Here is a 22,390-nt window from a genome sequence, read left to right on the forward strand (position 1 = left end):
GCCGAAAATGAACCCGGACCGTCGGCACAGCAACGTCAGGGACCCCCCGGAGGGTGGAGGTCCCCCCCACACTCCAGCAGGGTCACGGCCACCCGGAGCCCTGCAGGACAAAGGGGAGATGGGGATGAGGCCAAAGATCAACCCTTGACCCCAATGTCCCAACTATCGGCGCCAGGTTGTGACAATTTTTTTTTCTCCTCCTGCTCCCGGTCACCCTCCCAGGTGGGTCCCATCCCTTTCTCCAGTTGGCCACAACCACTTTGGGTCCTCAGCCAATCAGGTTTCTCATCCCCATCTCCCCTTTGTCCCGCAGGGCTCCGGGCGGCCGTGACCCTGCTGGAGTTCGGGGGGGACCTCCAGTCCCCCGGGGGGACCCTGCGCCTCCTCTGCCGAGGGTCCGGGTTCGATTTTGGCAGTTTTGGGACGGGCTGGTATGGACAGACACCAAAGAATGCACTGGAATGGTTCGCAAATATCACCAGCAATGGTGGCAGCACCTGGTACGCGCCTTCGGTCAAGGGCCGGTTCACGATCTCCAGGGACAACGGGCAGAGCTCGGTGACGCTGACCATGAACAACCTCAAGGACGAGGATTCCGCCGTCTATTTCTGCGGGAAATCTTACAATACTGGTGGTCCTGGTGCGGCTGCTCATGGGGACCTGCGAAGTCCTGGTCTCACCCTCATCACTGCCTCCCCTCCTGTCCCCATTCCCCATACCCTTCCCTAGCTCCCAGCCCCTGACCCAGCCCGTGACCATTTCTCCATTTCCCTTTCCCCTCTCCGGCCCCAAACCCCAACCCTTGGCCGTTGATCTTCCCCAAAACTCTGCCCCAAAGGTCAGCGCTGGGCTGGTCCTGGGTACACGAATTCAGTCACCGAGAGCGGGGACAAGGGCTGGGATATAGGGGGAGGGTCTGGGGTTTGGGGACAATTAGGGACGCAACAAAGGGGGCGGGGCTAAATGCTCCATAACCTGCACCAACAGCGTCACTACGATCAGCAACAACAGCATTATAACCCTCAGGAGTTTTGGCACAGAAATAGGATTCGGAATCCTCGTCCTTGTGGTCGTTCATGGTCAGCGTCACCGAGCTCTGCCCCTTGTCCCTGGAGATGCTACTCGACCGCTGAACGATGACGGGTATCAGGTGTATCCATCATAGTCAATCCCTGCAATGTATTCCAGGCCCTGCCCAGGCCACTGGCGGATCCACATCAGACTGATTCGTCCAAAACTGAACCCGGACCGTCGGCAGAGGAGGCGCAGGGACCCCCCGGGGGGCTGGAGGTCTGCCCCGCGCTCCAGCAGGGTCATGGGCCCCCGGAGACCTGCGGGACAAAAGGGAGATGATAGAAATCGAAAGTCTGATTGGTCTAGGTCTTTTAAGTGGGCGTGGCCAGCTGGACAAAGGGGTAGAACACTCCTGGGAGGAGGATGATGAACTCGAAGAATCCCAATTTGGGGCCCAGAGTCAGGATTTGGGTCAATTCTGAGCTTTGCCCTCATCCCCATCTCCCCTCTGTCCCACAGGGCTCCGGGCGGCCGTGACCCTGCTGGAGTGCGGGGGGGACCTCCAGCTCACCGGGGGGTCCCTCACGTTGCTGTGCCAAGGGTCCGGGTTCATTTTGGGAGTTATGGAATGTACTGGATCTGCCGGAGACCTGGGCAGGGTTTGGAATACGTTGCAGGCATCTACAACACTGGTGGCACCACCTTCTACAATCCATCAGTCAAGGGGTGGTTCAGGATGTCCAGGGAAAACGGGCAGAGCTCGGTGACACTGACCATGAACAACCTCAAGGACGAGGATTCCTCCACCTATTTCTGTGCCAAGAGCGCTCGTGCTGCTTGGGCTGAAAGTGCTCATCGTATTGACGATGGCCTTGCTGTCCCCATCCCCCTCTCTGTGTCCCCTCGTCCCCGTTGCCCAGACCCTTCCCCCAAACCCCCAGCCCACACCCAGCCCTTGACCATTGATCCCAACCTTGCTCTGTCTCGGCCCCAATCCTCACCCGCTGACCCCAAACCACAACTCCTGACCCCAAATCTCCTCTTTGTGCCCCAAAACCTTGTTATAAATTTGGATACTTCAAGCCAAGGGTTAAGGTTTGAGTCAAATTGGTGGTAATGTGCAGGGAGTGGATTTCAGGCCAAACCACTCCAAGATTGGGACATGGGGACAGGAATGGGTTCCAGGTTTGGGGTTTTTGGGAAGGGTCCAGAGAATGGAGATAGGTGGGGACCGGGGAACAGGAACACAGCCAAATGCAACCGAAACAAGAGAGTGACCAATACCAGCAGCAGCGTTCCAACCAGCACTACCAACAACACTTCTGCCACAGAAATAGTATCCGGAATCCTCGTCCTTGAGGTTGTTCATGGTCAGCGTCACTGAGCTCTGCCCCTTGTCCCTGGAGATCGTGAACCGGCCCTTGACTGAATCCGCGTACCTGGTGCTTCCACCATCGTTGCTGATACTTGCGACTGATTCCAGCCCCTGCCCGGGTCTCTGCCGATACCAGCTCATGTGGAAACCACCGAAACTGAACCCGGACCCTCGGCAGAGGAGGTGGAGGGACCCCCCGGGGGCTGGAGGTCCCCCCCGCACTCCAGCAGGGTCACGGCCACCCAGAGCCCTGCGGGACAACAGGGAGATGATGGAAACGAAAAATCAGATTGGTCCAGAATGAGAAAAGGGGCATGGCTTGCAGAAAAAAGGGGCAGGACGCACGTGAGACGGCAGCCAAGTTGAGGATGCGGTGGCAGAAGTGTCAAAATTTGGGGCCAAGAGTCAGGATTTGGGTCAAGGGTTGAGCTTTGGCCTCATCCCCATCTCCCCTTTTTCCCGCAGGGCTCTGTGCGCCCGTGACCCTGCTGGAGTGCAGGGGGGACCTCCAGCCCCCCGGGGGGTCCCTGCGCCTCCTCTGCCGAGGGTCTGGGTTCAGTTTTGGGAGTTTTGACATGGAATGGATCGGCCAGAGACCCGGGCAGGGGCTGGAATTCGTTGCCTACTTCAGCAATACTGCTGGTTACTCCTACTACGCTCCATCGCTCCAGGGCCTGTTCAGGATCTCCAGGGACAACGGGCAGAGCTCGGTGATGCTGACCATGAGCAACCTCAAGGACGAGGATTCCGGATCCTATTTCTGTGTAAAATGCACTTTTACTGCTGGTGCTGGTTGGGGTGCTGCTGCTTTTGTTTATCATTTTCTTCCTGTCCCCGTGCCCCAGACCCTTCCCTCCAACCCCTGACCTCACTCATGAGCCTTTGTCCCAACCTTGCCCTGCTCTAGCCCCAAATCTCAGCTCCTGGCCTGAAATCAGGGCCGGTTTCACCCTGAGCTCAGCCTCGTCCCTCCAATCCCAACCACTGCCCCCAGACTTGTCCAGTTTTACCCCAAATCTCCCCTGCAGGCACCAAGTCAAAGCCACCGACCCAAATCTGGCCCATTAGCCTCACATAAGGAATTCCTTGCCAAAATTTGAATTTTTGACTCCTGACCTTAACTTTGGCCCCAGATTTTGAAAAACTGAATGCAATTTGAGAAACGAGGGCACTGAGTGTGGCCCAGAGGGGACGTTTGGGGCAGAGCCAGAGCAGGGCTGGGACAGAGGGTCAGGAATGGGGTCAGGGGTTGGGGTTTGGGGGAAGGGTCAGGGGAATGGGGCACGACCATGGGGGAGGAGCCAATAGCATACGCAGTATTAGCACCAGCACCAGCACCAGCAGCCTTGGCACAGAAATAGGTGGCGGAATCCTCGTCCTTGAGGTTGTTCATGGTCAGCGTCACCGAGCTCTGCCCGTTGTCCCTGGAGATCGTGAACCGGCCCTTGACCGACGGTGTTTAGGCGGTGCTGGAACCACTGCTGTAGATGCCTGCGAGCCATTCCAGCCCCTGCCCGGGTCTCTGGAGGATGCAGAGCATGTCAGAGCTGCCGAAAATGAACCCGGACCCTTGGCAGAGGAGGCGCAGGGACCCCCCGGGGGGCTGGAGGTGCCCCCCGCACTTCAGCAGGGTCACGGCCACCCGGAGCCCTGCGGGACAAAGGGGAGATGGGGAGGAGGAGCTGGATTGGCTGTGGACCCAAAGTGGGCACCGCCATGCCAGAAGAAGTGTGTGGGATCCGCCTGGGAGGATTGGTAGGTGCTGCAGGAGGAGGATGGTGAGGTGCAAGGGTCCCAATTTGTGGCCAGCATCAGGATCTGCATGCAAGAATCAATATTTGGGTCGCTTTTTATCCCCATCCCCATCTCCCCTTTGTCCCGCAGGGCTCCGGGCGGCCGTGACCCTGCTGGAGTGCGGGGGGGACCTCCAGCCCCCCGGGGGATCCCTGCGCCTCCTCTGCCGAGGGTCCGGGTTCATTTTTGGGAAATTCGGGCTCGGTTGGGTTCGCCAGAGACCTACGCAGGGGCTGGAGTGGGTCACAGTGATAGAAAGTGATGAATACAACTGGTACCCACCTGCATTCAAAGACCTGATCACGATCTACAGGGACAACGGGCAGAGCTTAGTGACGCTGACCATTAACAACATCAAGGACGAGGATTCCGGATCCTATTTCTGTGCCAAATGTGCTTATGGTGGTTGGATTGATGGTCCTGCTGCCGTTGAACCTTTAGATGGCATTGCCTGCCCCCCTTCCCCCCGTGTCCCCATTCCCCAGAGCCTTCCCCCAAACCCCAACCCCTGACACCATTCCTGACCTGTCACAGAGATTTTTTCATAAAATCCTTTCTTTTAGGATTTGTCCTTTCTGGGAAGCTGGGGCCCCAGAAGAAAAACGTAAACAATAATTATCTGGTGGTGTGGAATGTAATAGGAGCATCTGTGATTGGTCTTCTGTGAGTGTTTGGATTTGCTGACCAGTCACGGGAGAGTTTGTCCTTGCTTTCTGCTGGACACAGAACTTTTTTATTTTATTCTTTCCTATGCTATTCTTAGCTTAGCAGCTTCTGCAACTTCGCTCTTTATTCCTTTTAGTATAGGTATAATGTATTCTATATCATATATCAATAAATCCAGCCTTCCGATCATGAACCAAGATTCTCGTCCACTTCTCTCACCCTGAAGACCTTCATCAGGTCGCTGTAATAGCTGACTGTGAACAACCTCAAGGACGACGATTCCGGATTCTATTTCTGTGCCAAATGAGTTACTAGTAGTTTTGGTGGTGGTGTTGCTGCCTTTAGTGACAATTCCGGCAGTGGTCCCACCCCCCATGGTGGTCACCAAATGTCTGCAATCCCCACAGATCCTTCCCCAAATCACAGATCTTCTCCTCAAATCTTCACCATTTTCTCCCAAAGTCTGCACCAGCTGCACCAACTGTCGACTTTCCCCCAGTTTTGGGCATTTCAGCCAAATCTCCCCCATCTCCCTGGGTCCTCATTGGCTGAGCTGGCACGGGCAGAAATGGGAACGCTTGAAGAGCATGGCCTGAACTGGAGGACAGGGGTGAAGGTTTGGGGCCAATGGTTGAGTTTTGGGGCAGGAGCAGGGGAGGGTTTGGGGTCAGTGCTGACCATTGGTGCAAATGGAGACAAAGGGTCAGGGGCTAGGTCAATGGCTGAGGTTTAGGGGAAGGGTCTGGGGTTGGGGACTGGGGGGAACTCGGGGACGGGGCTGGATCCACAACTGGCGTCGTCACAATAAACAGCAGCATCGCCCCAATTCCAAGCAGCAGCAGATTTGGCACAGAAATAGGATCCGGAATCCTCATCCTTGAGGTTGTTCATGGTCAGTGTCACCGAGCTCTGCCCGTTGTCCCTGGAGATCCTGAAACGACCCTGCACCGACGGCGCCTAGGCGGTGTAAGCACCATCGTTCCTGATACCAGAGACCCATTCCAGCCCCTGCCCGGGTCTCTGGCGCATCCAGAGCATTCCAAAATTCCCAAAATCGAACCCGGACTCTAGGCACAGCAACGTCAGGGACCCCCCGGGGGGCTGGAGGTCCCCCCCGCACTCCAGCAGGGTCACGGCTGCCTGGAGCCCTGCGGGAAAAACGGGAGATGGGGATGAGGAGCTGGATTGGTTATGGACCCAAAGTGGGAACCGCCATGCCAGAAGAAGTGTGTGGGATCCACTTGGGAGGATTGGCAGGTGCTGCAGGAGGAGGATGGGGAGGTCCAAGGGTCCCAATTTGTGGCTAGCATCAGGATCTGCATGCATGAATCAACATTTGGGTTGCTTTTTTTTCTCCATCCCCATCTCCCCTTTGTCCCGCAGGGCTCCGGGCGGCCGTGACCCTGCTGGAGTGCGGGGGGAACCTCCAGCCCCGCGGGGGGTCCCTGACGTTGCTGTGCCGAGGGTCCGGGTTTAGTTTTGGGAGTTTTGACATGGAATGGGCTCGACAGAGACCCGGGCAGGCGCTGGATTTCGTTGCCTACATCAGCAACACTGGTGGTTACACCTACTACGTGCTATCGGTCAAGGGCCGGTTCAGGATCTCCAGGGACAACAGGCAGAGCTCGGTGATGCTGACCATGAACAACCTCAAGGACGAGGACTCCGGATCCTATTTCTGTGCCAAATGTTGCAGCAGTAGTTGTGGGTGTGGTGGTGCTGGTTATGGTTTTGATGGTGGTTGTGGTCCCGAGCTCTCTCCTCTCTCTTCCCAAATATCTCAGAATTCTCTGATCCTTCCCCAAAATCCCCACCCATATTTCTCAAATCTTGACCATTTCCCCCAAATGCCACCATCACTTCCCCAATTCCCAAATTCCCCCAATTTTCTCCATTTCTCCCCAATCTCCCCCAGTTCCCCTCCGTCCCAGTGCGGAACGGGGATCGCTCCAGGGCCATTTGCACACAAAGCTTTTTGTGCAGCCGGCGCTCTGCCGCAGCGCCCTGAGGCTGAGCTGCCCTCTGCCAAACACAGATGTTCACAATGACCAAAACCAGGAACTTTCTGTTTCCTTTCCTGCCCCGGTCGGGTCCTGGCAGCTTCCGGGGAGGAAGTGGGGGGAGGCTGTGGAGCCCCAAAATCGCGGTGTCTTCTCCTCCCTCCCTCCCTTTGTCCCACCTGGGGCTTCACTTCTCCCTCAGCGGCCTCAGTGTCTGGTGCTGCTCCTTGGGGCTGGGCTGGAATCCTCTCAGGGAGCTCAGGAGAAAAAACTGTCGAAGGAAGGAGACCCAGACACCCATTGGTTCATCCAAGTCCAATTTATTGATCGAATACGGCAGGTTAAATACAGTTCTTAATAAGCTTCATACATATTGCAAAAGTTGAGCTCAGGATTGGTTAGTTACATATCAGCAACTACGCCTATTTCTACATTCTTGTGCTTATTCTTTTGTTACATTCTGCAGATATTCAGAACTAATCTCACCTCCCTTTCCTCATGTTGCAGCAAGGTCATCCGGTTCTTGCCTGTCAGCAGTCACTGAATCAGAGACTGCAGACCTCCCTCTTTCAACTTAACCAGTGGCATTATGTCAGTATGGCATTTCTCAGCTAACCAACTCTTAATAAAATCCTCCACAAAAAACCCTTTTTTTTTTCCCAAATACGCCTGAAATTTTCGGGAGATGAAATTGTTGAAATTGATCTCGAGCCAAGGGCTCCATGCTGAGAGAAGCAGGTGGGTGCAAGGGTGGAGTCACCTGGAACTTTCCATCGGTGAAGGGCTGGGTCAGCACGGCCAGGGAGAGCGGGCTGAGCTTGGTGACGCTGGCCATGTGTGACCACAGGGGAAAGGTCTGGGGACAGCTGAGGACATGGGGATGGGGACAGGGCTAAAAGCACTGGCAATATCAGCATTGCCACCAGAAACACGCTTGGCACAGAAATAGGATCCGGAATCCTCGTCCCTCAGGTTGTTCATGGTCAGAGTCACCGAGCTCTGCCCGTTGTCCTGGGAGATCGTTACCCGGCCCTTGACCAACGGCGCGTAGAAGGTGTTGACACCATCAGCATTGATCCCAGCAACGAATTCCAGCGCCTGCCCGGGTCTCTGGCGGATACAGAACATCCCAAAACTGCAAAAACTGAACCCGGACCCTCGGCAGAGAAGGCGCAGGGAATCCCCGGGGGGCTGGAGGTCCCCCCGGCACTCCAGCAGGGTCACGGCCGCCAGGAGCCCTGCAGGACAAAGGGGAGATGGGGATGAGGCCAAAGCTCAACCCTTGACCCAAATCCTGACTATGGGCCCAAAACTGGGACCCTTGGAGTTCATCATCCTCCTCACAGCTGGGTCCTGTCCCTTTTTCCAGCAGGCCCCGCCCACTTCGAGGTCCTCAACCAATCAGGTTTTTGATTTCCATCATCGCCCCTTTGTCACGCAGGGTTCCGGGCGGCCGTGACCCTGCTGGAGTGCGGGGAGGACCTCCAGCCCCCCGGGGTCTCCCTGCACCTCCTCTGCCGAGGGTCCGGGTTCAGTTTTGGGAGTTTTGGGATCAGCTGGGTGCGCCAGAGACCCGGGCAGGGGCTGGAATTCGTCGCAGGGTTCAACACTGGTGGAGGCATTGGCTACGCGGATTCAGTGCAGGGCCGGTTCAGGATGTCCAGGGAAAATGGGCAGAGCTCGGTGACGCTGACCATGAACAACCTCAAGGACAAGGATTCCGGATCCTATTTCTGTGCCAAAGCTGCTACTGATGGTTGGGCTTCTCCTGATCGTTTTGACCCCACCCTTATCGCCGTGTCCCCCCTGTCCCCGTTCCCCAGACCCTTCCCCCAGTCCCCAGCCCCTGACCCCATTCCTGTCCCCGTGCCCCAACTCTGCCCTGGCTCTCCCCCACATTCTCAGCTCCCGGCCCCACACCTCAGCTCGGGGCCCACTCGGGGCCATTTTGGCTCCTGAGCTCTCATTGGCCATTCTGATCCTGCCCATGACGCATGGAACGTTCCAGGTGACTCCCACCCTTGTACCCCTCTGCTTCTCTCAGCATGCAGCCCTTGGCTCGAGATCAATTTAAACAGTTTCATCACCCCAAAATTTCATGTGTTTTTTGTTAAAAAAGGCGTTTTTTTCTCCAGAGCTTGCAGAGAGAATTCCAGCCCAGCCCCAAGGAGCAGCCCCAGACACCGAGGCCGCTGAGGGAGAAGTGAAGCCCCAGGCGGGAGCGAGGGAGGGAGGGAGCGAGGGAGGGAGGAGAAGATGCCGCGATTTTGGGGCTCCGCAGCCTCCCCCCACTTCCTCCCCGGAAGCTGCCGGGGCCCGGCCGGGGCAGGAAAGGAAACAGAAAGTTCCTGGTTTTGGTCATTGTGAACATCTGTGTTTGGCAGAGGGCAGCTCAGCCTCTGGGCGCTGCGGCAGAGCGCCAGCTGCACAAAAAGCTTTGTGTGCAAAGGGCCCTGGAGCGATCCCTGTTCCACACTGGAACGGAGGGGAAGGGCTTGATTGGGGTGAAATGGGCAAAATTGGCGGAAATTGGGAATTGGGGAAGTGATGGTGGAGTTTGGGAGAAATGGTGAAGATTTGATAAAAAGAGCCAGGATTTTGGGGCAGGATCTCTGGGATTGGGGACATTTGGTGACCATCATGGTCACTACCAGAAGCGACATCATAACCAGCATCAATAGCATTGCCAGCGTAACCATTGCAAAGTTTGACACAGAAATAAACGGCGGAATCCTCGTCCTTTAGGTTGTTCATGGTCAGCGTCACCGAGCTCTGCCCGTTGTCCCTGGAGATTGTGAACCGTCCCTTGAATGACGGCTCGTATGTGGGAGTGCCGCCATCACTGGTGACACTTGCCACAAACTCCAAACACTGCCTGGGTCTCTGGCGCATCCAGCCCATCCCAAATTTCCCAAAATCAAACCCAGACCCTCGGCATAGGAGGCACAGGGACCCGCCGGGGGGCTGGAGTTCCCCCCCGCACTCCAGCAGGGTCACGGCCGCCCGGAGCCCTGCGGGACAAAGGGGAGATGGGAATGAGGGAACGAATCCACCCAAATGTTGATTCTTGCTTGCAGATTCTGATGTTTCCCAAAATTTGGGACCGTTGGACCTCCCCATCCTCTTCCTGCAACTCCTGCCAGTCATCCCAGGTGGATCCCACACCCTTCTTCTGGAATGGCAGCGCCCACTTTTACCGCACAGCCAATCCATGCCCTCATCCCCGTCTCCCCTTTGTCCCGCAGGGCTCCAGGCGGCCGTGACCCTGCTGGAGAGCAGGGGGGAACTCCAGCCCCCCGGGGGGTCCCTGATGTTGCTGTGGCGAGGGTCCGGATTCACTTTCGGCAGTTTTGGCATGCAGTGGATCCGCCAGAGACCCGGGCAGGTCTTGGAGTGGCTCGCAGGGATCAGTGACAATGGTGGCACCACCAACTATGCGCCATCGGTCAAGGGTCGGTTCATGATCTCCAGGGACAACGGGCAGAGCTCGGTGACGCTGACCATGAACAGGACAAGGATTCCGGATCCTATTTCTGCACCAAATGTGCCGGCAGTAGTTGTGATTATGATGCTGCTGCTTTTGGTGACCATGGTGTTGGTGGTTTTGGTCCCAGGCCCTCTCCTCTCTGTTCCCAAGTATCACAGAATTCTCTGATCCCTCCCCAAATCCCAGCGCTTTTTCCCCAAATCTCTTTCATTTTCCCCCAAATTCTGCCATTGCTGCCCCAACTCTGCACTTCCCCCCAGTTTTTATCATTTTTCCCCAATCTCAGCCTTCTCCTCCTCACCCTTGGATGGTTTACCCAGAACCATGCCCCAGTCCAACACCAAGCACTGATCCAAAGCCCCTAAACTGGTTCTGTCCCAAACCCCCAAACTGGTTCTGCCCAAAACCTTCCTGCTTTGGCCCCAAAACTTGCCCGATTCTTCCCCAAATCCCCACTTTGGGCTCCCAGCTGCAGCCTCTGACCCAAACCTCACCTGCTGTCCCCAAATCTCGGCCCTTGGGGCACTTTTGGGGCACGAGGAGGAAATTTGGGGCCGAGAGTTGAGTTTCGGGCCAGACCCAGGGCAGGGTTTGAGGCCAATGGGCAGCGTTGGGGCAAAGGGGGCGGGGCTGGGACAAAGGGTCAGGGGTGGGACAGGGGGTTTGGGGTAGGGTCTGGGGACAGCTGGGGACAGGGATGGGGCTGAAACCCCAAACACCAACCCAACCACCGGGAGTGAAAACTATGGCATGGGCGGCATCCCAGCAACCATAGGAATCCTTGGCACAGAAATAGGATCCGGAATCGTCGTCCTTGAGGTTGTTCATGGTCAGCGTCACCGAGCTCTGCCTGTTGTCCCTGGAGATCCTGAATCGATCCTTGACAGAATCTGCGTAGTGGGTGGTGCCAGCAGTGCTGATCTGTGCTACGAACTCCAGCCCCTGCCCGGGTCTCTGGTGCATCCAGCCCAACCCGAATTGTCCGAAACTGAACCCAGACACTTGGCAGAGGAGGCGCAGGGACCCCCCGGGGGGCTGGAGGTCCCCCCGCACTCCAGCAGGGTCACGGCCGCCTGGAGCCCTGCGGGACAAAGGGGAGATGGGGATGAGAAACCTGATTGGCTGAGGGCCTAAAAAAGGGTGGGTCAAACTGGAAAATGGGGCGGGACCTGGGAAGCCCTGCAGGAGCAGGACAACTAGGATGAGATTGTCCAAGTGTCCCAGTTTCGGGCCCAGAGTCAGGATTTGGGTCAAGGGTTGAGCTTTTGCCTCATCCCCATCTCCCCTTTGTCCCGCAGGGCTCCAGACGGCCGTGACCCTTCAGGAGTGTGGGGGGAACCTCCAGCCCCCCGGGGGGTCCCTGCGCCTCCTCTGCCGAGGGTCCGGGTTCAGTTTTGGAAGATTTGACATGGAATGGATCGGCCAGAGACCCGGGCAGGGGCTGGAATTCGTTGCCTACATCAGCAACACTGGTGGTTACACCTACTTCGCGCAATCGGTGCAGGGCCGGTTCAGGATGTCCAGGGACAATGGGCAGAGCTCGGTGACGCTGACCATGAACAATGTCAAGGACGAGGATTCCCCCCTTTATTTCTGTGCCAAATCTGCTTATGCTGGTGCTGCTGGTGGTGCTGCTGCTGCTTATATTGACCATGCTAGTTTTGGCATCACCCCTGTCTGAGCCCCCCCAGTCCCCAAATCCAGAGTCTTCCCCCCCAAACCTCAGCCCTTGACCCTTTGTCCCAAAATTTCCACCATTTGCCCCAATGGTCAGCACTGACCCCAAACGCTTCCCATGTCCTGCCCCTAATCTGAACCATTGGCCCCAAACTTTCACCCCTGGCCTCCAGTTCAGGCCTCCTCCAATCAGGGCCCAGGACTGGGTAGAGATTACGGGGAAATGGGAAAAATTGGAGGAAAGCACAGAGTTGGGGAAACAATGGCAGAGTTTGAGGGAAAATGGTTGAAGTTTTAGAAGGGCTGAAACTTGGAGGAAGCATCATTGGGATTGGAGAAATTTCACAACCATCATGGTCACTACCAGAAGTGAAGGCAAAAAGAGCAGCAGCATCACCACCAGTATAACCATTGTCACGTTTGGCACAGAAATAGGACCCGAATCCTCGTCCTTGAGGTTGTTCATGGTCAGCGTCACCGAGCTCTGCCCGTTGTCCCTAGAGATCCTGAACCGGCCCTTGACCGATGGCGCATAGCCAATGTTGCCTCCGTTGTTGCTGATCCCAGCAAGCCATTCCAGCCCGTGCCCGGGTCTTTGACGCATCCAGCCCATGTTGAAATTCCCGAAATCGAACCTCGAACCCGGACCCTCGGCACAGCAATGTCAGGGACGCCCCGGGGGGCTGGAGGGTCCCCCCGCACTCCAGCAGGGTCATGGCCGCCCGGAGCCCTGCGGGACAAAGGGGAGATGGGGATGAGAAACCTGATTGGCTGTGGGCCTGCAGTGGGTGTGGCCAGCTGGAAAAAGGGATGAGACCCACCTGGGAGGGTGACCAGGAGCAGGTGGAGAAGAACAAATTGTCACAGCCTGGGGTAAAAATTGGGATTTTTGCGTCAAGGGTTGAGCTTTGGCCTCACCCCCATCTCCCCTTTGTCCCGCAGGGCTCTGGGCAGCCGTGACCCTGCTGGAGTGCGGGGGGGACCTCCAGCCCCCCGGGGGGTCCCTGCGCCTCCTCTGCCGAGGGTCCGGGTTTGACTTTGGCAGTTTTGGGATGGGCTGGCATGGCCAGAGGCCTGGACAGGGGCTGGAAGCTGTCACAAGTATCAGCAGCAATGGCAGCGCCTACTACGCGCCATCAGTCAAGGGCCGGGTCACGATCTCCAGGGACAACGGGCAGAGCTCGGTGACGCTGACCTTGAACAACCTCAAGGATGGGGATTCTGCCACCTATTTCTGTGCCAAATCTTACAATACTGGTAGCGCTGCTGCTGCTCGTTATATTGACCATTCCGGTGGTGGCACCACCCCATCAGAGCCCCTATTGTCCCCCAGACCCAGACCCTTCCCCCAAACCGCAGCCCTTGACCCTTTGTCCCAAATCTCTCCCATTTGCACCAATGGTCAGCACTGACCCCAAACCCTCCCCTGCTCCTGCCCCAAAAATCAACCATTGGCCCCAAACATTCAAACACGTCCCCCAGTTCAGGCCTTGCCCTCCAAGAGTTCCCATTTCTGACTGTGCCTGATCAGCCAATCAGAGTTCAGGGAGCTGGGGGAGATTTAAGTTGAATGGGAAAATTGGGGAAACTCCAGGGCTGCGGCAACAGGGGCAGAGATTGGGGGAATATAGCCAAGATTTGAGGAGAAGGGCTGGGATTTTGGGGAAGAATCTGTGGCGATTAGAGACATTTGGTGACCATCAAGGGCATGGGATCGCTGAGAGCATCATCAATAAAAACATAACCAGCGCCGCAATATTTCTGACGTCTGGCACAGAAATACGATCCAGAATCCTCGTCCTTGAGGTTGTTCATGGTCAGCGTCACCGAGTTCTGCCCGTTGTCCCTGGAGATCCTGAACCAACCCTGGACAGACGGCGCGTAGGCGGTGGTGCCACCTCTGGTGATCCCTGCGACCCGTTCCAGCAACTGTCAGGGTCTCGGGCGGATCCAGTACATGACATGGCTGCCAAAATCGGCAGAGGAGGCGCAAGGACCCCTGGGGGTCTGGAGGTCCCCCCCGCACTCCAGCAGGGTCAGAGCTGCTCGCCCATCCCCAAACCTTCCCCAGTTTTGCCCCAAATTCCCTTTGTCTGGCCTCAAATCTCCAACAGAGGTTTCCATTATTGTAAGCTGCTTTCAACCCTGCAATTGGCTCTGATTCACCCATTAATTATTGGACAGCTCAGCTTGGATTTTGCATCTCCTCATCCCCATCTCCCCTTTGTCCCGCAGGGCTCCGGCCAGCCGTGACCCTGCTGCAGCGCGGGGGGGACCTCCAGCCCCCCGGGGCGTCCCTGCGCCTCCTCTGCCGAGGGTCCAGGTTCAGTTTTGGAAAATTTGGGATGGGCGGGATGCGCCACAGACCCAGGCAGGGTTTGGAGATTGTGGCGGGTGTCACCAGTGATGGCGCCACTCCCAAATACGTCATTCAAGGCCCGGGTCACGATCTCCAGGGACAACGGGAAGAGCTCGGTCACGCGGACGATGAGCAACCTCAAGGACGACGATTCCGCTGTTTATTTCTGTGTCAAACTTTGCAAAGGTTATGCTGGCAATGCCATTGATGCTGGAATCAATCCAGGTAGTGACCATGATGGTGAAAAAATTTCCCCAGTCCCAGAGATCCCCAAAATCCTGGCTCTTTTTCTCACATCTCAGCCATTTTCCACCAGACTCCACTGTCACTTCCCCAGTTACCAATTTCCCCCCAATTTTCCCCATTCGTCCCCAGTCTGGCCCTTCCCCTCCATCCCAGTGTGGCACGGGGATCGCTCCAGGGCCCTTTGCACACAAAGCTTTTTGTGCAGCCGGTGCTCTGCCGCAGCGCCCCGAGGCTGACCTGCCCTCTGCCAAACACAGATGTTCACAATGACCAAAACCAGGAACTTTCTTTTTCCTTTCCCGCCCCAGCCGGGCCCCGGCAGCTGCCACGGAGGAAGAGGGGGGAGGCTGCGGAGCCCCAAAATCTCGGCGTCTTCTCCTCCCTCCCTGCCTCGCTCCCACCTGGGTCTTCACTTCTCCCTCAGCAGCCTCGGTGTCTGGGGCTGCTCCTTGGGGCTGGGCTGGAATCCTCTCTGGGAGCACTGGACATGGTGACAATGCTGGTGGTGGCCCCACACCCCCATCCCTGGCTTCCCAAATGTACCAAAATCCCCAAATCCTTGCCCAAATCCCAACCCTTGACCCCATTCTTGACCTTCTCCCCGAATGTCCACCATCTTTGCCCCAATTTCCGACTTTCCCCCAGTTTTGCCCATTTCACCCAAATCTCCGGCAGCTCCCCGGGCCCTGATTGGACGAGACATGAACTGGAAGCCAGGGGTGAAGGTTTGGGGCCAATGGTGGAGTTTTGAGGCAGGAGCAGGGGAGGGTCTGGGGTCAGTGCTGACCATTGGGGCAAATGGGGGAGATTTGGGACAAAGGGTCAAGGGCTGCGGTTTGGGGGAAGGGTCTGGGTCTGGGGGACAAGAGGGGCTCTGATGGGGTGGTGCAACCACCGGAATGGTCAATATAACGAGCAGCAACAGCGCTACCAGTATTGTAAGATTTGGCACAGAAATAGGTGGCAGAATCCCCATCCTTGAGGTTGTTCAAGGTCAGCGTCACCGAGCTCTGCCCGTTCTCCCTGCAGATCCTGAACCGGCCCTTGACCGATGGCGCGTAGCTGATATTTCCACCAGTGTTGGTGATCCCCGCGACCCACTCCAGCACCTGCCCGGGACTCTGTCGATACCAGCCCATCCCAAAACTGCCAAAACTTAACCCAGACCCTCGGCAGAGGAGGCAAAGGGACCCCCCGGGGGGCTGGAGGTCTCCCCCGCACTCCAGCAGGGTCACGGCCGCCCGGACCCCTTCCCCAAATCTTCACCAATTTCACTCAGAACTCCTCTGCTTCGGTCCCAAATCTCCACCAGATTTTTTGGCTATCCTTATGTTCCTCAAAACCTGGAATTAAACTCAATATTCTCATTAATTAATTGGACACCTTCTCCTCAGGGTTCCACATTGATTTCAAAAGTAATACCACGTTAACAACGCCCAAAACCCCCGGGACCCCAACCCCGGCACATCCCGGCCTTGGCCTTGAGCTCCCTCCGGCTCCAGGCCCTGCTGCCCCTGCTGCCCCTCTCAGGCGGGCTCCGCCCCTTTTTTCTGGAACACACACAGCTTTTCCCCTTCTAGACCAATCATATTTCTCATTTTTAATCATCTCCCCTTTGTCCCGCAGGGCTCCAGGCGGCCGTGACCCTGCTGGAGTGCAGGGGGCACCTCCAGCCCCCCGGGGGGGTCCCTGCGCCTCCTCTGCCGAGGGTCCGGGTTAAGTTTCGGGAATGTGAACATGTACTGGGTCCGCCAGAGACCTGGACAGGGGCTGGAGTTCATGGCAGAGATCAGCTACGATCTTTCCAGAACCTACTATGCCCCATTGGTGCAGGGCCGGTTCAGGATCTCCAGGGACAACGGGCAGAGCTCAGTGACGCTGACCATGAACAACCTCAAGGACGAGGATTCCGGATCCTATATCTGTGCCAAATGCGCTGGTGGTTTTGCTGACTGGGCAGGTGCTGCTGGTGGTTATGTTGACCATCCCGGCTTTGGCCCCTCTCTCTCCTCTCCTGGTCCCCAGGTGTCCCCAAACCCCAGCCCCTTCCCCCAGATCTCATACCTAGACCCCCATCTTGACCTCTGACCCCTGTGTCCATCCCTGGGCCAACATTGAGCTGTAGGACAAAGATTTTAGGAGCAAAGTTTAGATCAAGAGACGAAGGTTGAGATTTTGGGGTTAAACAGTTGAAAGGTTTGGAGAAACGGTTGAGAGAGGGCTGAAGTTCGGGCGAGGGGTCTGGGGGTCTCAGAGCACTTGGGGCAGGGGATGGAGCCAACAGCAGCAGCACCAGGAGCATAACCATTGTCACGTCTTGCACAGAAATAGGATCCGGAATTGGGGAAATGATGGTGGAGTCTGGGGGAAAATGGTGAAGATTTGAGAAATAGGGGTGAGGATTTTGGTGATGGATTAGAGAATTCTGAGTTATTTGGAAACAGACAGGAAAGGGCTTGGGACCACAACCACCATCAACACCATAACCAGCACTAGCATCAGCACAACCACTGCTGTAACATTTGACACAGAAATAGGATCCGGAATACTTGTCCTTGAGGTTGTTCATGGTCAGCGTCACCGAGCTCTGCCCGTTTTCCTTGGAGATCCTGAACCGACCCTGCACAGATGGCGCATAGATGGTGCTGGAACCATCGCTCCTGATCCACGCGACAAATTCCAGCCCCTTCCCGGGTCTCTGGCGGATCCAGAACATGGAGAAATTCGCGAAACTGAACCCGGAGCCTCGGCAGAGGAGGCGCAGGGACCCCCTGGGAGGCTGGAGGTCCCCCCCGCTCTCCAGCAGGGTCACGGCCGCCCGGAGCCCTGCGGGACAAAGGGGAGAAGGGCATGAGGCCAAAGCTCAACCCTTGAGCCCAAAATCCCAACAATTGGCCCCACGTTGTGACAATTGGTTCTTCTCCTCCTGCTCCTGGTCACCCTCCCAGCTGGGTCTCATCCCTTTTTCCAGCTGGCCACACCCACTGCAGGCCCACAGCCAATCAGGTTTCTCATCCCCATCTCCCCTTTCTCCCGCAGGGCTCCGGGCGGCCGTCACCCTGCTGGAGTGCGGGGGGGATCTCCAGCCCCCCGGTAGGGCTCTGCTCCTCCTGTACCGAGCCTCTGGATTCGACTTTGGCAATTCTGGAATGGTTTGGATCCACCAGAAACCCGGGCAGGGGCTGAAATGGGTCGCGGGAATCAACAAGGATGGTTCCAGCACTGGCTACGCGCCATCAGTCAATGGCCAGTTCAGGATCTCCAGGGACAACGGGCAGAGCTTCATAACCCTGACCATGACCAACCTCCAGGACGAGGATTCCGGATCCTATTTCTGCACAAAAACTTTCGGTGCTGGTTGGGGTGCTGCTTTTTGACCCCATCCCCATCACAGCATCCCCACCTGTCCCCGTTCCCCAGCCCTTTGCCCAGCTCCCAGGCCCTGAGCCGGCCCGTGACTATTTCTCCATTTCCCTTTCCTCTCTCCGGCCCCAAACCCCAACCCTTGGCCGTTGATCTTCCCCAAAACTCTGCCCCAAAGGTCACCGCTGGGCCCGGGGCTGGGGACACGAATTCAGTCACCGAGAGCGGGGACGAGGGCTGGGATTTGGGGGAGGGTCTGAGGTATGGGGACAATTAGGGACGCAACAAAGGGGACGGGGCTAAATGCTCCATAACCTGCACCAGCAGCGTCACTACGATCAGGAACAACAGCATTATAACTCTCAGGAGTTTTGGCACAGAAATAGGATCCGGAATCCTCATCCTTGAGGTTGTTCATATTCAGCGTCACTGAGCTCTGCCTGTTGTCCCTGGAGATGCTGACTCGGCCACTGAACGATGACAGGTATCTGGTGTCTTCATCACAGTCAATCCCTACAATGTATTCCAGGCCGTGCCCAGGCCGCTGGCGGATCCACATCAGACTGGTTCGTCCAAAACTGAACCTGGACCCTTGGCAGAGGAGGTGCAGGGAACCCCCGGGTGGCTGGAGTTCCCCCCCACACTCCAGCAGGGTCATGGCTGCCCGGAGCCCTGCGGGACAAAGGGGAGATGATGGAGATCAAAACTCTGATTGGTCAAGCGCCCCCAAGTGGATGTGGCCTGCTCGACAATGGGGTAGAATCCTCCTGGGAGGATGATGAACTCTAAAGATCCCAATTTGGGGCCAATAGTCACGATTTGGGTCAAGGGTTCAGCTCTGGCCTCATCCCCATCTCCCCTTTGTCCCACTGGGCTTCGGGCGGCCGTGACCCTGCTGGAGTGCGGGGGGGACCTCCAGCCCCCCGGGGGTTCCCTGACGTTGCTGTGCCGAGGGTCCAGGTTCGATTTTGGGAATTTTGGACTGCTCTGGATGCGCCAGAGACCTGGGTAGGGGCTGGAATGGGTCTCTGGTATCAGGAACGATGGTGCTTACACAGCCCATGCGCCGTCGGTGCAGGGTCATTTCAGGATCTCCAGGGACAACGGGCAGAGCTCGGTGACGCTGACCATGAACAACCTCAAGGACAACGATTCTGGATCCTATTTCTTTGCCAAATCTGCTGCTGCTTGGAATTGGGGTGATGCTCCTGCTTACTGTGACGACGCCAGTTGTGGATCCAGCCCCGTCCCTGAGTTTCCCCCAGTCCCCACCCCCAGACCCTTCCCCCAAACCTCAGCCATTGACCCAGCCCTTGACCCTTTGTCCCCATTTGCACCAATGGTCAGCACTGGCCCCAAACCCTCCCCTGCTCCTGCCCCAAAACTCAACCATTGGCCCCGAACCTTCACCCCTGGCCTCCAGTTCAGGTCTCGCTCTTCAAGCGTTCCCATTTCTGCCCGTGCCAGCTCAGCCAATGAGGACCCAGGGAGATGGGGGAGATTTGGCTGAAATGCCCAAAACTGGGGGAAAGTCGACTGTTGGTGCGGCTGGTGCAGACTTTGGGGGAAAATCGTGAAGATAGTAGGAGAAGATCTGTGATTTGGGGAAGGATCTGTGGGGATTGCAGACATTTGGTGACCACCATGGGGGGTGGGACCACTGCCGGAATTGTCACTAAAGGCAGCAACACCACCACCAAAACTACTAGTAGCTCATTTGGCAAAGAAATAGGATCCAGAATCGTCGTCCTTGAGGTTGTTCACAGTCAGCTATTACAGCGACCTGATGAAGGTCTTCAGGGTGAGAGAAGTGGACGAGAATCTTGGTTCACGATCGGAAGGCTGGATTTATTGATATATGATATATAATACATTATACCTATACTAAAAGGAATAAAGAGAGAAGTTGCAGAAGCGGCTATGCTAAGAATACCATAGGAAAGAAGAAAATAACAAAGTTCTGTGTCCAGCAGAAAGCAAGGACAAATTCTCCTGTGAGTGCTCAGCAAATCGAAACACTCACAGAAGACCAATCACAGATGCTCCTATTACATTCCACACCAGCAGATAATTATTGTTTACGTTTTTCTTCTGGGGCCCCAGCTTCCCAGAAAGGACAAATCCTAAAAGAAAGGATTTTATGAAAAAATCTCTGTGACAGGTCAGGAATGGGGTCAGGGGTTGGGGTTTGGGGGAAGGCTCTGGGGAATTGGCACGGGGGGGACAGGGGGCAGGTAATGCCATCTAAACGTTCAAAAAAGCAGGACCATCCATCCAACCACCATAAGCACATTTGGCACAGAAATAGGGTCCGGAGTCCTCGTCCTTGAGGTTGTTCATGGTCAGCGTCATCGAGCTCTGCCCGTTGTCCCTGGCGATCATGACACGGTCTTTGAACGCAGGTGGGTACCAGTTGTATCCATCACTGTCTATCGCTGTGACCCACTCCAGCCCCTGCCCGGGTCTCTGGCGAACCCAGCCGAGCCTGAATTTCCCAAAATTGAACCCGGACCCTCGGCAGAGGAGGCGCAGGGAACCCCCAGGGAGCTGGAGGTCCCCCCCGCACTCCAGCAGGGTCACGGCGGCCCGGAGCCCTGCGGGACAAAGGGGAGATGGGGATGAGCAACCTCATTGGTTGAAGGCCCCAAACTGGGTGTGGACTGCTGGTAAAAGGGGCAGGACCTGCCGGGGAGGAGGATGAAGAACTCCAAGGGTCCCAGTTTGGGGTCAAGGGTCAGGATTTGAGTCAAGGGTTGAGCTTCGGTTTCATCCCAATCTTCCCTTTGTCCTGCAGGGCTCCGGGCAGCCGTGACCCTGCTGGAGTGTGGAGGGGACCTCCAGTCCCCCGGGGGGTCCCTGCGCCTCCTCTGCCGAGGGTCCGGGTTCAGTTTCGGGGGTTTTGAAATGGAATGGGCTTGACAGAGGCCCAGGCAGGGGCTGGAATGGGTTGCGTGGATCGATAACACTGGTGGTTACACCTACTACGCGCCATCGGTCAAGGGCCGGTTCAGGATCTCCAGGGACAACAGGCAGAGCTCGGTGACGCTGACCATGAACAACCTCAAGGACGAGGATTCGGGATCCTATTTCTGCGGGTAATCTGCTTATAACAATTGGGGTACTGGTGCTGGTGTGGATGGTTTTGGTCCGGACCCCGTGGCCGTGTCCCGATCGGCTCCCAAATCCAAGACCCTTCACAAAAATCCAAACACTTTTGCTCATTCCTGACTCTGTCCAAACCATGGAGTGGTTCTTCCCCAAATTCTCCACTTCTTGCCACAAAGTTTAACCATATCTTGACCCTTGGTCTGAAATTGCCCTTTTTAATACAAAGTTTTGGGGCACAAAGAGGACATTTGGGGTCAGGAGATGTGGTTTGGGGTTGGCGGGTGAGAATTGGGGCCGAGGCAGACCAAGGTTGGGATCAATGGTCAAGGGCTGGGTGTGGGCTGGTGGCTTGGGGGAAGGGTCTGGGCAACGGGGACAGGGGGGACATGGCGATGAGAGAGGGGACACCATGGGCATTGTCATTATCAGCAGCATGTTCAGGGTAATTATTAGCAGCACACCTGGCGCAGAAATAAACGGCGGAATCGTCGTCCTTGAGGTTTTTCATGGTCAGCGTCACCGAGCTCTGCCCGTTGTCCCTGGAGATCCTGAACCGGACCCTAGACCGATGGCGCGTAGCTGGTGCTGCCACCATTGCTGGTGATCCCTGTGACGTATTCCAAACCCTGCCTGGGTCTCTGGCGGATCCAGTACGTGCCAAAATTCCCAAAATTGCACCCGGACCCTCGGCCAAGCAACGTCAGGGACCCCCCGGGGAGCTGGAGGTCCCTCCCGAACTCCAGCAGGGTCACGGCCGCCCGGAGCCCTGCGGGACAAAGGGGAGATGGGGATGAGGCCAAAGCTCAACATTGACCCAAATCCTGACTCTTGGCCCCAGACTGGGGCCCTTGGAGTTCACCATCCTCCTCTCTTGTGCGTCCCACCACTGTTTCTGGCATGGCGTGCCAACTTGGGCACTCTTCACCAATCCATCTCCTGATCCCCATGTCCCCTTTTTCCCGCAGCCTCCAGGCGGCCGTGTCCCTGCTGGAGTGCGGGGGGGACCTCCAGCCCCCCGGGGGGTCCCTGCGTCTCCTCTGCCGAGGGTCCGGGTTCAGTTCCGGAAAATTTGGGATGGGCTGGATGCGCTGGAGACCCGGGCAGGGGCTGGAATACATTGCCAGTATCAGCAGCAGTGGCAGCACCTACTACCTGCCGTCGTTCAAGGGCTGGGTCACGATCTCCAGGGACAACAGGCAGAGCTCGGTGACGCTGACCATGAACAACCTCAAGGACGAGGATTCCGCCACATATTTCTGTGCTAAACGTGCTTATGGTGATAATTGGGCTTATGCTAATGC

The 22,390-nt window shown here is 56.7% G+C and overlaps 2 gene segments (V, D, J or C); both read left to right on the forward strand.

Moving 5' to 3' along the window:
* Positions 1 to 318: 318 nt before the first annotated feature.
* LOC128946174 (Ig heavy chain V region 914-like) lies at positions 319 to 729 on the forward strand (the record flags this gene model as incomplete). The annotated part of the segment is given in 1 exon segment: positions 319 to 729. A coding segment is annotated over 1 exon segment (411 nt), but the record flags the coding sequence as incomplete, so codon positions are not given.
* A 12,243-nt stretch (positions 730 to 12,972) lies between these two features.
* On the forward strand, positions 12,973 to 16,699 carry LOC128946175 (immunoglobulin heavy variable 3-43-like; the record flags this gene model as incomplete). The annotated part of the segment is given in 3 exon segments: positions 12,973 to 13,041; positions 16,374 to 16,557; positions 16,674 to 16,699. Coding segments are annotated over 3 exon segments (279 nt in total), but the record flags the coding sequence as incomplete, so codon positions are not given.
* Between the last annotated feature and the right edge of the window lie 5,691 nt (positions 16,700 to 22,390).

The sequence above is a fragment of the Melozone crissalis genome, unplaced genomic scaffold (genome assembly GCF_028551555.1).
Source record: "Melozone crissalis strain CALT ecotype California unplaced genomic scaffold, PUWL_Pcris_2 ptg000077l_1, whole genome shotgun sequence".
Classification (NCBI taxonomy): Eukaryota; Metazoa; Chordata; class Aves; order Passeriformes; family Passerellidae; genus Melozone; species Melozone crissalis.